At 50.6% G+C, this 15,206-nt stretch overlaps 1 protein-coding gene and 1 long non-coding RNA gene across 2 annotated transcripts; one reads left to right on the forward strand and one right to left on the reverse strand.

Moving 5' to 3' along the window:
- Nucleotides 1-4,390: 4,390 nt before the first annotated feature.
- Nucleotides 4,391-8,518, reverse strand: ARF6 (ARF GTPase 6). Its single transcript, XM_075104386.1, has 2 exons — nucleotides 8,384-8,518; nucleotides 4,391-8,294 (listed from the first exon to the last, which is right to left on the reverse strand). Exon 2 carries the CDS (start codon nucleotides 7,892-7,894, stop codon nucleotides 7,367-7,369), a length of 528 nt encoding a protein of 175 aa, XP_074960487.1. The 5' UTR covers nucleotides 7,895-8,294; nucleotides 8,384-8,518; the 3' UTR covers nucleotides 4,391-7,366.
- A 463-nt stretch (nucleotides 8,519-8,981) lies between these two features.
- Nucleotides 8,982-13,858, forward strand: LOC142061728 (uncharacterized). Its single transcript, XR_012662220.1, has 3 exons — nucleotides 8,982-9,126; nucleotides 11,046-11,219; nucleotides 13,701-13,858. It is a non-coding gene; the product is annotated as an uncharacterized LOC142061728 (long non-coding RNA).
- The last annotated feature ends 1,348 nt before the right edge of the window (nucleotides 13,859-15,206 follow it).

The raw sequence follows: 15,206 nt of genomic DNA on the forward strand, positions 1-15,206 counted from the left end.
CCCTAAAGAGAGCCAGAAAGCTGAAGGAAACACAGCCAGAAGCAGGTCTGAGGCAATAAGGTGCCTTTGGAGCTGCAGGAGACTGGCAGGAGCAGCCCAGGACCAGCGCCAGCGCCGGGGCAGCAGCATCCCAGCCCGGCCGACGGTGACCCTGGCTCACACCCGCCACATACTCAAGATGCTTGAAGACAAGGGCTGGAGGACTTTGAATTCATTAACTAGTCCAAGGTTGTAAGATGAGCCAGAGCGAGATCCAGGGACACCTCGTTGGCAGCGATTCAACGCCTTCCACAACGCAGCACTGGACGCCAGCGACTTTCACGTCGGCCCTTGCTGAGCTTGGCTCATCTTCCAGCTAGCAGGTGCTGGGGAAGTTTGTCCTGTACCTTTGTATCAGGCAGCAAGAAGAAACCGAATACACCAGCAGTGTCTGTCCTGCTGTTGCCCCCCTTAAAATGCTCTTCTTTTCAGTGCCGACATGAAAACCAGTCCAGTGCAGGTCATTGCAGCAGAAACAACCCTTTAGATTGAAAATATGAGGATCTACGTGACATAAAGGATGTGATTCAAACATTTAAGCACGATGCAATTTGAACACTTAAGTAGACAGGCTTGCTTTAGAGGGAAAGATAGAACTAAATCACTGCTTTTCTTGCAAAAGCTTCCTGCTCTACGGTGAGAGACGGGCACTGGGTTGGGTTACAGTTAGGGCAGCAGATTGAAAGCTACAAGTACGTGATAGGAAATGCCTCCTGAAGAGCTGGGTCGGTTCCAGACTAATCCAGCCCCTGTGGGGAAAGGGCGTTCTGGCAGATGTTAAGCTAATGGGATAACTGCAAGAGCGCACCTCGGTCCGCTGACGGGCGGCAGCTGGAAGTTAACAGCCATGGGGTTAGTGCCTGCTCCTCAACAGCCCCTTGTTTTCAAAAGGAAAATGTATAAAGCTCCTCAGGGCAGAAACAGCAAATATTAACAGCACGAGGGCTACGCAATCCCACGTTCCACGCACGCAAAGTGCAAAGTCTCCTTCTGAGAAAGTATGCCAAGCAAACGTTACTTCCAAGTCGGGAGCTGTCATCACCAGGCGCCGGGACTGGTGTCAGTTCCACCTTGCAGCCTTACCCCAGCGCTGCAAACCCGTGTAACTCCCGCCCTTCATGTAACGAGTTTGTTCTTCGAATACCAGCTTCAAATTAATGCCAGAGGTATTTTGGGGCTGGCGTCAGCCCTGGACGCTTTCCTCCACTCGCCTCCATCCCCAGCAGCGATGAACCAGGCGGGTGCTGGAGGCTGGCCGCCTGCCCTTTTCCCCACGATGTAACTTCCTCTGATGGACCCGCACGGCCTCAGGGACAAGCATCGCTGCAGCTCAAGCACGCGAAGAGCAATATAGTCTTCTCAGCTAGTCCTAGTTAAGCCTGGGATCACACTTCCCTCGGTACCGAGCTCTGCCAGCCAGCCCACCCTGCCCGTCCTGCTCTCCTGTAAGCGCAGAGGCTGAGGGCCAGCACGGGACAGCCAACGCAGCATCCTGAGCTCTTTCACCCCCACCCCAAAACACGAATTAAGAGGGAGGACACCCCCATAACACAGCCAAGCAACCGTCAGCATGCAACGCAGCGTTTTGCCACAGCTTTCCACACATTTTCATCTCCTGTGATGATGAGAGATAAAACCTCCCCTCCCCTCCCGCTCCATCAGAAAGAACCTTTGGGATGAAGCCGGTGCCTGGCCCAGGCTGTGTTACCCCCATTACATTTCAAACAAGGAATCCATTCTAGGCACAGACACAGAAACAAGTTCAGGAGTTCAGCTTGTTGCCGACACCTCTGCTTCCTTCTATTATTTTTTTAAACCTCTGAGTGAGTTTTCACAGAGTCTGAAGGGCAATGGGGGCACAAGGGGTACCTATGCTGAGCCAGGGGCTGCTGGTGGTTCCCCCTCAAGGGTGTGCTCATCTGAATACTCCTATGGAAAAGGAAACACTATGGAAAAATAAGTGTTTCAAGTGTTACCAATTTTCAAGCATATCAATTTCCATCTCTCACAAAACAGACACCCATTAGATCCCGCTGAAGTATTTTTTTCTAACTAACACTGCCCTGGAAGATGCAACTAAAGAAACCAGTAACAGAGGAGCAAAGTGCATCCTCTGGAAGGCAAAAACATTTCTCTTGAGGTGAAGCAAGGGCCTGAGCCTGTTAAACCACTGTGAGACACTGAGGCTGGAGAACTCAGCAGATGACTCACATCTGTACTTTTTTTTTTTTCCCCCTTCTCTCTTTTTTAAGGAGGCCAGAGATACCTGTTCTTAAGCAAGAGAAGAGCGACTTCCTGGACAATACGCCACATACCCGATTTACTGCCTATAAAAAGCCGCCTTTCACACAAGCTCCCGGCGCTTGACGGGGACGCACCCCTCGCTGCTGAGCGCCACAGGGCTCTGACTCACCCGCTTCACCCCTTCAGAACTGATGGCAGGGCTAAAATTACACTGCTCTTCGCGGTGCTCCAAATTTTGAAAGGGAGATGGATTGCGGCGCTCAAGTCATCCACCTCGGCCTGAAGTCCTGAAAGTGTCTGCTTAGGTATAATTCTTAAACTAAGACACTCGGGCAGTGTCGGTGCCGGGGTCGCGCTTAGGATGTCAGAAGAGGATAGGAGTTAATAAGCGGAGATGCCACTAACTCCCCAACAGGCCTTGAAAGCTGACGCTACCCCTCCAAGGCGAGGGGAAAGCTTTTTTTCCCCCCCCCCTCTCCAGAAAGCGCCAAAGCTGAGGTGATTTCAGATTCCACACACTGAGCCCTTCGGGCTGGACAGATACCAGCAACAAATCCAAGACAAAAAGCAGAACCGTGCGTTAGCGGGAAGTCTGAGTCACGGTGCCCACACCAAGGCTGCTTCCACGTTCCAGAGCGAGCTCTCCGCTCCCGGTGGTCGCTTCTCCCGTTCCCAGCGGTCGCTTCTCCCGTTCCCAGCTCCCAGCAACAAGGGAAATAACGCTCAGGTCCACCAGCAAAGCCACTGGCTACCACAGGTCTTGTGGGCAGCTGTTTCGACAACGCGACTGATCTTTTTCTTTTTTTTTGTGGAGCAAGAGACATGCCTTTGGGAGGACTATCGTATTGGCAGGGTTAATTTCCAATTAGGATTGGCAGGCACACTTTTTCCAAACCCCGTCCATGAGGACTGCGGCCCTGTGACCGGGGAAATTAAGCCCTGCTGAAGCGTGAGTCATGGCATGATTCGGGAAGGGTGCTCTCGGGAGTCACGCTAACTGCGGCGGTGACAAAAGGTCTGATTTAAAACGATAAGTACTGACATTTTGAAAAATTACTAACTCTACAATGAAAGAGACATGAGTTTACTCTTCTGGAGCCTTGTCTCCAAACTCCGAGTAGTTTAATTAAGTCGGAGTAAGTTCATTTACACAGCCACACCCTTAACTGACATTCAGGTAGACAGAGCCTAACCTAAATAACCTGGAATAAACAGGCTTTGCGGAGGACTGCAGCTGCAGCGGGCCCACCGCCCCTACACCCAGGTACTCCCACCTGGCTGAATATCATCTCCTGGTGACTCCTAAAAGCTTTCCAACTGGAAGATGGCTCCAAGCAGCTGGAGCCTGGCTTCACACCTGCAGTTCCAGGTGCTGGGAGCTACCTCAAAGCCTCCGTCATCCCCTCTGCTAGCAAAGCCCCTGCCCGAGCAGCCTGACAGCCCCGCTCAGGCTGGGATCTGTGGATGGCTCCTGCACCATCACTGCCTCTCCCGGGGCCCACAGGACTGCAGCTGTTGCAGTAACCATAGCCCACTGCACGCGCCCCAGCCTGCGGCTCGGGCCCCGGCCCCCCACACAGTCCCTGCTGCACCTGCCCAAGTCCTTTTATCGGCTCACTTGTGCCCTATTCAGGCACCAAAATCGTCCTGGTTTCACATCTGTCGCTCCACAAGCGCCCCTATTCACTCATCAACCCTTTTGTCCATCGCTGCATTTTCTACACTGGCCTAACATCTCCCCTTTCTGACCAAGTCATTTCTTCCCGTGAATCACGGCACCGTCCTGCTCAGCGACACTCCCTCCGTGCCCTCCCACGGAGCTGGTCACCTTCCCATGTTCCGTGGGGCTGGTGCTGAGGCAATATAAGCCTGACACTAAAGTTTGCTAAAGATCGTTAACTGCAAGCGGGAGTATTAAAGAAGTATCATCCTTTCCACTTATAAAAATAGTCGCTAATCTAAGTCTCAAAGGAATTACAGACAGGCTTTCAAAACTGCAAGACACAGAACAGAGACCTCTTTATGTCGGCAGAACGCTCTACTCCAGCGCCGTATTGCCCCTTTCTGTTTCTCTCATGATTAAATATAAGTAACATACCAGGAGAGCTCCGCTGTGTAATTGCTTTATTTTCTGCTTATTAGTTCTTTACCAACACTACAGCCATATTGAGAACACAAAATTCCTGTTTACTTTAGTCAGGGAGATCACAGTCTACAAACTCATTCACTTATCAGACACGATTAACGCCATTCAAAACTTACTCCATAAATTCACATGAACACAAATTGATGCACTTAAACTCCAGATTAGTTTTTAAAATCATAGGATTTCTTACAGATTGCCACTTTATCCTACAGGCTGTGTTCACTGCCTGATAGCCACTAGTTCGTGGTGAGGTTCAGCTACAACCTATAAAGGATACCTTGAAAGTGAAACCTTTGTATTTTGTTCAGTAGCAATGGCCATTTATTTTTGACGTCTCTGCCACACGTTTCAGTAACTTTTTTCTCCCCCTCCCCCCCCCCCCAAAAGACATAAAAAAATTCAGAAGCATAATCAGTTTCCTTTCACCTACAAAAACAGAATAACAAAATTACTAAGGAAATACAAAATTGTGGATTCAACTTAATGCAAAGTCTAGCAAAGAAGTCTGCCCCAGCATTCGAAAACACAGTAAATCAACTTAGACGAAAAACAAAGTTATTGAAGTTTTCATGTTGACTGAGAATAGATTCAAGAAAGTTCAAGAACCATTAATAGAGCTTCAAGTTTTCCAGTTTAGGCATTTACTTTGTGCTTGGCTATTTTATTTATGCTCCAGAAGAAAACAGTAACCATATTCTTGTATTTTTAGTCTTTATACCACCACACTGTGTGTTAAGTTACATCAACAGGAGAAAAAAAAAAGGCAACTAGAAAATAGAGCAATGATATTCCAGTGGCAAAAAGCCTTGAGTGGGGGGGGGGGGGAAAAAAAAAATTCTCCTCTTCTTTAGAGTTGGGATTTAAGTTATTCTACATTAAGCTTTTGCAGACTTTCTAACTTAGGAAGGCCTGTCATCAATCAATGCTCTATCTTCTAGCAGCAAGAACCCATTCAGTCCCATTTGCAACCCACATCAAAATAAGACTCTCAGAACCATATTCTAAAGGAACTTTAGTGGTGCAAAGCATTCAATTTCAGAAGTTAATTCAGTATTTTTAGCTTCCCATACATCTTTGGTAAGAGCTCCATGTACAACGTACTTAGCATGCAGAGTCAACACTGCAGAAATGTAGTGTAATGCCCCCAATTTAATGTAAAATGTATATCCTTGGGAAAAAAAAAGCAAAGAAAAAAGCCATTTTCTTCTGGTTTTGTAGCATACATTCCTAGAATTCCCCAATCGAGTTTAACTCCTTGAGGAAATCTGAAGTTAATCCTTAAGGCTGAATCAGAACCAGCTGCTTTAACATTTCTTTGCACCCAGCATTAATACTTGATTGTGGTTTTACACTAATACTTCTGCTGGGTGGGTTGGGTTTTTTTTTTGCCAGTCACATTTGCAAACTGTGATATGGCAAATGAGCTGCTTGCCCTTTAAGAACTAATTATGGAAGTTTACATTCATAGTCGTATTCTCTCTCTCCTCCCCGCTCTCATTAGTAGTTACTCAATGGGCTTCAGACATCCAACATAGTTCCCTTCCTACAGGACTACAGCAACAACCGGCTACCGAGACAGATGGCGAAGACTGCGACTGCTTGCACGAGTTCAGTCGAGTCTTGGAAAACTAAAACCAATGAGCAATTTCCTCAAAACAGCTATTACTCAGGTGTCAGAATTACCGAGCTCAGTTAAAGCTTACCACGGAACTTACCCCTTCAGAAGTCTACAAAATGGAAAAGAAAAGAAAAAAAAGAGTTTTCTTTCTCCACTACATGCATGTCAGAAAGAATCAGAAATCCTTTTAAGATTTAGATGCCTTCAACTGCCTTGAGATGAAAGCAATTTGTCTCGATCACAAGACAGGCAAGTCGGTGCTAGATTTTTTTGCCTAAACATCTGTGATTAAAAGTAAAACTTGTTGCAATGCTCACACCTTATTGCTGCATTTTCTGGAAGGAACCTATCTCGCATTGAATCAGAGACTGACCCGAGTAGTAAAAACTGCAGCTAAACGTCATTTAAGTTCGCAATGCAAGACAAAAACTGAACAGCGTCTACCCTGGAACTATTACATCATTCATGTCTTATTCGCTATATGGTTCCTATGTAGTATGGGGAACTTATTTGCATCCCTTCTCATGCATGATGTATGGTTCAGAACTTCACAGCTGACATTTCAAAGCAGTTCTTACATTACCTAGTTAACATTATGCCCGATATGCACTTTGAACATGTTACAATGGTATTCTCGCTATCTGCCACTGCAGGCAAGAATTCGTTTCATTATTAGTCTGAGATATGAAGACAGACTGAGAGTCACTATTTAGTTACAGATTAACAGAACTTTGAAAAAAAAAGTCCTTAATATAAAAAGACAGACTGCAGTTTGATTTTAAGCAATAATTTTCAGTTTACTAGATGAAGTAGATCTATCAACATGTTTTCTGCATGAATGCAAAAAAGTAGCAATCTACAGCAAGTAATAGAAGGAAAAAAAATATATATAATCGAAAAAGTAGAACCAGAAAGCATACACTGAAAATGGTACCCCTCCCCCAACCATCCCCCCAGATAATCAAACCATCTTAAGGGCTATCAAGAGGGGAAAAAGAACCCCAACAACAGAAAAAAAAAAAAAGTTACTTAGCAAGTCTACAATGTGTCTTTCCCCTGTTTGCTGGAAGTCTGCCATAGCATCTAGGGCTTGTGTTCGTGTCACATTCGGAGATTAGAGCATCCTAACGCCAAGCAAGAAGAGTTAAAACAGGAATCCAGTCAAGTGCGCAGAAGGAAAGGGTGGTAACTGGAGAAAGGTGATCATAATCCTATGGATGCTTTTGTTTTACTTTTCAGTAGAGAATCATTCTTCCAGAAAGCCATGTGGGTTATTTGTTTTTCTTTAATTCTTTGTAGACTAAATAGTTATTTTCTCATTAGGATTTATAATTGGATGTTAACCATGTCAGCCCTTCATAGAGTCCGTCCCCTGTAGTGGCACAGGAGGGCTGCACGTACCAATTCCTATCCCTGATTCGGGTCAGGCCCAGTTTCTCCTGGATTTCATGGGGTTTCATGGCATCAGGCAGGTCCTGCTTGTTGGCGAAGATGAGGATGATGGCGTCCCGCATCTCCCTGTCGTTGATAATGCGGTGGAGCTCCTGGCGAGCCTCATCGATGCGGTCGCGATCGGCGCAGTCCACCACAAAGATCAACCCTTGTGTGCCCGTGTAGTAATGCCTCCAGAGGGGACGGATCTTGTCCTGGCCCCCGACATCCCACACGTTGAACTTGACGTTTTTGTAAGTAACCGTCTCCACGTTGAAGCCCACGGTGGGGATGGTGGTGACGGACTGGCCCAGCTTCAGTTTGTACAGGATGGTGGTTTTACCAGCCGCGTCCAGACCCAGCATCAGGATCCGCATCTCCTTGTTGCCGAAGATCTTGGACAGCACCTTGCCCATCTCGGCGGCATCCAAGGGGCCCGGCGCCTCCGGGGGGTGCGGGGTGTGTGCGGGGGGAGTGGGGGGCGAGCACCGACCCACCCGAGCAGCCCGCGCGGGGCGGGGGCCGGAGGGGAGCGGAGTGGGGCCGGCCTGGTGAGGCGGCGGCCGGGGCCGGGGAGGGGTGTCAGGGCAAGGGCAGGCGGGGCTCAGCGCCGGCCGCGCATGGGGCGGCTGCGGAAGGAGCGGCGAGGAGAGGCCTGGCCGTGCGGGGCGGTGCGGGAAGGGGGGGGCCGCGCCACCCTCCGCTCCTCCACCGGGCCTGAGGCGGCGGCGGCTCCGCCCGGCTCCTCGCCTTGGCTCCCGCCCCGGCGCCTCAGCTCATGGATGCCGGCTGAGGGGCGGCGGCTCCGCGTCCTGCCTGCGGAGGGACGGAGAGAGCGTGAGGCGGGGCGGGGAGAGAAGGGAAGGAAGGGAAGAAAAGAGGGAAGAGGAGCCGGCGGCCGTTACCTCAGGGCGGGCTGGGCTCGGTTAGGCTCGGCTCGGCTCGGCTGGGCTTGGCTCGGCGCAGCGCCGCTCCCTCAGCCAGCGCCGCCGGAAAAGGCGCCGCGCGCGCCCGCCTCACTTCCCCTCCGCCGCCACCGCGCCTGCGCGCGGCACCCCCGCCCCGCCCCGCCCTCGCAACGCCACCGCCTGCCGCTCCCCCCTCCTCCCCGCCCGCCCGCCCCGCGCATGCGTTTGCGCGACGGGGAGGGCGGGGCGAGGGGGCGGGGAGCGTCGCGCGCCACGCCCCCTTCCGCCCGTGGCGGTGCGCGCCGTCCCGCTTCCCGCGCGGCACCACTGGAGGGAGGAATGCGGCTGCGCGGGTGGAACCACGCCCCGTCCCGCCTGGAGGCGCGCATGCGCGCAGAGAGCGGCTTGGGACGGAAGGGCGAGGGTTTTTTTCCATTGGTTGCGCCACCCTATCCCCGCCCCTCCGCAGCGCGGGCGGTGGGCGCCGCTTCCTCCACTGCTGCGCCTGCGTCGCTGGGCGGGGGCGGGGCCGAGCCCCTGCGGCCTGAACTGCGCATGCGGACTAAGCCGTTGGGGGCGGGGCCTCGATGGGGAGAGGCGCCACGCGATCACACGTCAGCAGAAGCACGCGGAGGACGCCCGGGGCGCGCCTTAAAGGCCCAGGCAGCGGCCTGTGGTAGTCTCAGTGGTCACGGCCCCTGGGCTTGGGTAGGGAGGCTACGGGTAGTAGCCGTCCACAGGTGCGAGAGGTTCCCTCCTGGGGGAGGAGGAGGCCGGTAGGGCGGGGTGGCCGTGGGGGCAGCCCACGCTCCCAGGGTTTGCACCCCAACGCCTCAGGGTTCAGATGCACTTGGGGTGCTGTGCTGGACTGGTGCATGGTGCTGGCCGAAAAGATGCCCTCAGCTGCTCCTCCAGCAGCGAGGAGGGGGGGCTATCAGCCTCAGGAAGGAGTTCAAACGCTGCTGGGTCACACTGCGCCACGGAGGGCCCCCCTCACCTGCCCTGTGTGCCGCTTGGGGCTTGGTGTTATCATGAGGGTGGTGGGACACTGGCACAAGGTGCCCAGAGAGGTGGTCAGTGCCCCATCCCTGGAAACATCCAAGGCCAGGCAGGACGGGGCTCTGAGCGACCTGATTGAGTTGAAGATGTCCCCATGCTCATGGCAGGGGGTTGGACTAGATGGCCTTTAGAGGTCCCTTCCCACCCAAACTGTTCTGTGATTCTACAATGTGTAGTGTCGTCAGGTTTATGGCTCTTTCTTGGGTCGCTCCCCGTAATTCAGATCAGTGCAGTTCAGGCTCTGGCCAGCCACTCAAGAAGCACCACACTCACGTACCTGGCCCCAGCCCTCAGCTGGGAGCAGCGCCCCAGCACGCCCTGCGTGACGCAGAGCAGCGCCCTCCACACATGTATCACAGATACGTGTTTTGCTGGTTTCACAGGCACGACGTGTTGCAACCCTGCACTCCCAGTGACGTGCCAGCGAGGCTGGTATGCATAAGCTGTATGAGGCTGGTCCTTCAGGCCTGGCACCCTGGGGCGGGGGGCTGCCCACCCAGTTCCTGCTGGCACGATGTGCGGGGAGGGGGACAAGGGAAAGCAAGCCTGTGTTGGTAGTTGCATCTGAGCTGACGGAGCGGACACAGGAAGCACCATCCAGAACACAAAACCAGCAAAATGTGCTGTGGTTGCTTTGAGGTTGGCCTTCAGGGAGGCCAGGTGGTGTGGTCACCTCCTGGAGCGCACAGCTCTCAGAGCACATAGGCATGCTTTCATTTGGGATTGTGTGTTTAAGACTGCAGAATATCCTTCCATCCCTTCAAAAATACCAAATATTGCATCAATATTTATGGCAGACATCTTTGCAATTATGTGGCTCAAGCAAAGCAATCCTCCTTGGAACAGCAAAAGGGAAATTGTTTGGTGTCTTACAAGTCTGGAAGAACGGGAGATTTCCTAGACTACAGAATTATGAAGGAGATGACATTAAGAGTTTCCAAGGAAGCCTTGCTCTTTCATGCAGCGAGCAGAGAGGGAGGATGCCAAGGAAAACATACCATCCGTGGCCTCCCCTAATGAGTGCACGCAGGCTGCGCCGGGGGTACAGCCTGCTGACACCAGGGCTCGCGAGTGTCCCTGCATGCATCATGCAGTGTCAGAGCTCATATGCTGTGTTCAAAGCAGCAGATAATACTAAGTACTGTACTGGCATGGGATTTATAGCAAGCCATGGTGATCTTGCTGGATACAGCCAGTTCAGTCTCATCTCACTAGCATGGAAAATTTAACTAAATAGAGTTTGCTGCCGAGCAGGGCTAAAGTTACTGTCAGGATGTGGATGTTGGTGGGTTTCTACTTGGCTCTGTTCCATGTGACCATTTCCATTCTGGTGACATGAGCGGCAGTTTATTAAATTAGGCAGCAGTAGTACAACATCATGGGTCCTGACCAAAATAGTTGGGAAAGGAGATGTCAGGAGCTTTAAAGTATGGCCTTTGTCCCTGTGCAGGCATCGGTTGCTCTGCCCTCTGGCCTCAGAGCAGCATTTTCTGGTCTCAGGAAATGACTGCCTTGTTAGTGTTCTTGTTCTGACCGGGTAAGGCATTAAGGGGAGGGTGCGACCGTACGTAAGGTTTTTTTCTGCTTTTCTTTTTAATAGCAAAGAGTTACCTTTGGTTCTTTCTCCTGCAATCCACCAGTTGAGGAACACAGATCTCAAGCATTAAGTATGTCAGTGCCTGGTAGCCAGTGAAACACCGAATGGCACCTGGGACGCTCGTCTGTCTGGGCTGCAGGAGGGATGTGCTGTGCTGTGACCCTCTGCCACCTGCCGGTGGGTACCATGGGGCACGGACTGAAATGAGTAACTGCAGAGTGGGGAAGTGCCTTTTCTACCATCATCTTCCTCAGTTTCACACCTACATGTACTGTTCCTTGGCTTTCTCCTCTTGAAGCATGGCTTTTTTTTAGGTTTGTTGGTGACGGCATTGTCCCTCACCCTTGAGGACTGTCTGCAGGGGAACCTTGGCCAGCTTTGGCTTTGCCCATTTCACCTTGCAAACAGCTGGGATCTTCTGTTTTTCCTGAGCCCCTTCTCTCCTTTCTCTCCTGGTAAACTAGAAGTGATGGGACCTGTGAAATACTTGCATGCAGGCCAAGGCAGGGAGTTGCTTTCAGGGAGAGAGCAGCTGCTCTTGTGCTGGAGCCGTTGAGCTGATCTCCATGCAACGGGGCCTTCTGCTGACTAAGTGGCAGTGCCACTTCCTGGGCTGCTCCTCTCCCCGCAGCGTTCCTGCGTGCCCGTGCTTGATACTGGCAAACGAGAGGGTGCTCTGATCTGTATTATCCTTTTGCCAGCATGGGCCCGCTGGTGTGTGCCCTACCCTGGGTGGGCTGGTGGCTGAGATGAGTCATGCTGCGCTGGGCTGTGGTCAACAGCTTCTGCTCAAGCTCCAGGCTTCTGCTCAAGCCTTTGCCCCACAGATCCCTGAGCCTTTAGCAGCTGTGTGTCCTGTCCCTCCGCAGCTGGAGCAGAGACAGGCTGGGCACCCCGATAGCTCCCTGAGCTCTCCCACTGCTGCCTCTGCTGCCAATCAGCGTTTTTCAGCTCAGACCAGCCCCGAGCTGGAGCACGGTGCTCTATTGTTCTGCTGCCGCTGTGTGACCTGCCGAAAGTGTCCAAAGTTGATCTTGCCATCACCCAAGTCTAAAAGCCTCACAAAGAAAAGCGATATGCTGTGCTGCATCACACAGGAAATCCGAAACTTAACTGAGGATGTGGGGATGTGTCTACGTGCTGTAGAAGAGAAATTGGGATCCACTCAGGCAGATGCTTCTTCACCTGTGCTGGGCTGGCTTTGTGAGGATCCCCCCTGCCCTTCAGGAAGACTTTCTGTTCATATGGTCTGTGTGCCACAGAAGAAGATTTTACGTGGTTTGGCATGTGTTTTTAAAGCAATTATTGCTGCTCTTTAGGATGATATATAGCAAAAAGACGTGAGAACTCAGCACTTTCAATAGTTAAGATCTCAAATTAGTCACTAAGAAGCTCTGTGCACGTCAATCCTTGTAGCTCACGTTTACCAATCCCCCAGAGAATGGGTGAGAAGCTGGTGAGAGAGCACCACCTACTTCTGAAACACTTTTATGTAGACTCATATTATTTTCCGTAAATGAACAGAAAGGACAGTAAACAGGAAGCAGAATGTAAATGGCATAACTTAGTAAAGCAAATAAAGGCTTTGTTGTCTGAGGAACCCCACTGCTGCATCCCTGCAGAGTTACTGCATCTTACCTTGGAGGCCAATAGATGACACAGCTGGTGTTAAGAGCCTTTAAAATGTGAACCTCTCCCGGTACAAGATATTTTGAAAGACAGGTTCTTATTTTTAAGATAGTAACTTAAGTAACTGGGGGATAGAAATGTGCCATCAAAGAAGTGTGATGGTCTGAGCAAAACAGACTCAATCTCGGTGCTCAGCCTGCAGAAAGTCGATACAAATCCACACCTGATAACCACCTCTTGCGGAAAAACCCACAGATTTGACACTATATATACTTGATATAGCGTAGGTTCTTATGTTGCTGGTTGATTTTCAAGGTCAGATACCCAACAAACGCATTTACAATACCTGAACCAGTTCTAGATTACCTGAAAAATGTGAGCTCTTAGAAGGGGTTTAGTTTCACATACCTGCTTAAGAATTAAAAACCTTTTCAGGTCCTTGGCAACACGCAGCGAGTTACTGGGTAGCCTGCAGAAGTTAAATATTTTAAAAGTAAGCACTGGCTGACAATGTGTCACTGGATGGAGTGCCTGTTGTATGCCAGTACGGATTTACAGCCCAGAGAGTATAAAGCAATTATGGTCATAAAGTGATTATGGGTTAAAGCCTGGGAAAAAAAGATAGAAAATAGCTGTAGGGCCTTTTGTTAACTCAGCTGGGCCTGGCTGCAGGGCAGCCTGTTCTTTATCTTTTCTTTCGCTGTAAGGAACTTATGGGTGGTGCAGGTACCAAGGCTTGCATCTATTGTTTTTCACGGGTTTTCTTAAGGCTGTGTTTGCATGTTCCGTCCTCCACCAGTGATCCAAGTGCTGTCACAATAAAGCGGTGAACGAAAATGACACACCTTCGACTTCACCTAATAGCCGTGACATCAGAATAAGCAAACCTCAAGGAAATGGATCGATACCCCCCTTTGCTTTTATCTCTTTGAATATAGCTACCTTCCCAATCAGTTTGGATTATCAGTCCAAACCTATTTTAATATGGTTATTGCACATCTTGCTTAGTTTTCTTTCCCCTTTTGGCAGAGAGATATGGGAAAACATGCTGTTGTGCTGATCCTTCAAAGGCCTTTGTGGCTTTCCAGGGAAGCAAGGGGGAATATAATAATGCTTTGAGTTTAGTATCTGTGTTAGAGAAATTCTTCTGTTGTGAAAACAAATTATATCCTTGATATTACAATTGCATTCCACTGATAGATTTCTTTGATCATTGAGATATCTGATACAATGGGCCAAGTGTCCTCTGTTGGAGTGAGTCAGGTTAGAGAAGAACTTTCCATGAGGGATTGGCTGTGGTCACTCCTGCCTGCAGGCTGGGAGTGGCGGAGATGGTCCCCCATGGGCGTCTCAGCCCCATTTCCTGCGATTCTGCGATGTCGGTGTCTGTGCAACCGCAGCTGGGCTTGGCCAGGAAACTAAACCTGCAGTCTCCCGCGGTGTGCATGCTTTACTGGCAGCGTGGCATGAAACAGATCCTTGGGTTCTTCTCATGAGGTTAATGTAACAGCATTAGAGAAGGAGTAGAAGGCAGCAGGGGGTGTTGCAGGGTATTCTGACTGCAGCAGACTTCTGTTAGCCTGTTTCTGTGCTGAAATGGTGTAAATGAGGACCCTGAAGAATAGCTAGAAATCCCACATTTCTCATCAGGAGAAAGCCCTGTCCTGGTCTCCCTGGAATTCCCCCGACCTCCGGTGGGAGTGGGGAAAAGCTCTTCCAAAGTGGCCTCCCAGCAGAAAAGACAGTTTGCCCTCCAGGCTGTTTGTTTTGTATCTTAAGTACATCGAAATGCCTTTGCAGTTACTACTGGCAAACAAGGTGGCTTCTCCTTTCACATGGTATTTTCAGGACCAGACAGAGGAAATGTAGGTGGGGGGATACTGCCTGACCAAATTTCCATATGCCAAGATCCTGAATCACCATATTTGTGAATATTGGCCTGAAAAATCACAAAGCCTTAGCAAGAGTAAAAATAATCTGTGAGGCTTTTCCTTCCCTCTCTGATTTTTGCATTTTCACACCCTGTATTTCCCAGCAGCAGCAAAGCAGGAGATACACCAATGATCTCCAGGACTCAGCTGGATGTGCTGGCTGACCCCATGGAGACCTGCACCCTGAGGTTTTTGGACCCCAAGCCAGGCCATGGCTGATGCCCAGATGTTCTGAGCCTGGTGTCTTGCAAAGCACAGCATCATCAGGGGGTGCCTGAGAAGCTCAGGGTGGGGATGCTTTGCAGTCAGCACTGTGGGCCAGCAGAAATCTGCTGTATTCTGCATCCACACTCTAATGCAGAGGGGCTTTTGCACGTGGTTCCCAAGGGCTTTTTTCCTGTAAGGTGTGTTTTAGGTGTCATTCAAAGGGTCTCTGGTTGCAGACACAGTGCAAGCATTGCCTGGCCCTCGCAAGGGGTGGAGGTTTGGAGCTCAGTGGGATCCCAAAGCTGGTTCTTTGGGAGGCTGGAGCCCAGCTTACCTGTAACGCTTTGCACAAAGCCACAGCTCCTGCATGTGGGGGAGATCAGCAGGAGCCAGGAGC

This window comes from Phalacrocorax aristotelis, chromosome 9 (genome assembly GCF_949628215.1).
Source record: "Phalacrocorax aristotelis chromosome 9, bGulAri2.1, whole genome shotgun sequence".
Taxonomy (NCBI): domain Eukaryota; kingdom Metazoa; phylum Chordata; class Aves; order Suliformes; family Phalacrocoracidae; genus Phalacrocorax; species Phalacrocorax aristotelis.

Bases quoted from the DNA above. Each gene is read 5' to 3' on its own strand.
- ARF6 (XM_075104386.1), bottom strand. From the start codon at position 7,894: ATGGGCAAGGTGCTGTCCAAGATCTTCGGCAACAAGGAGATGCGGATC.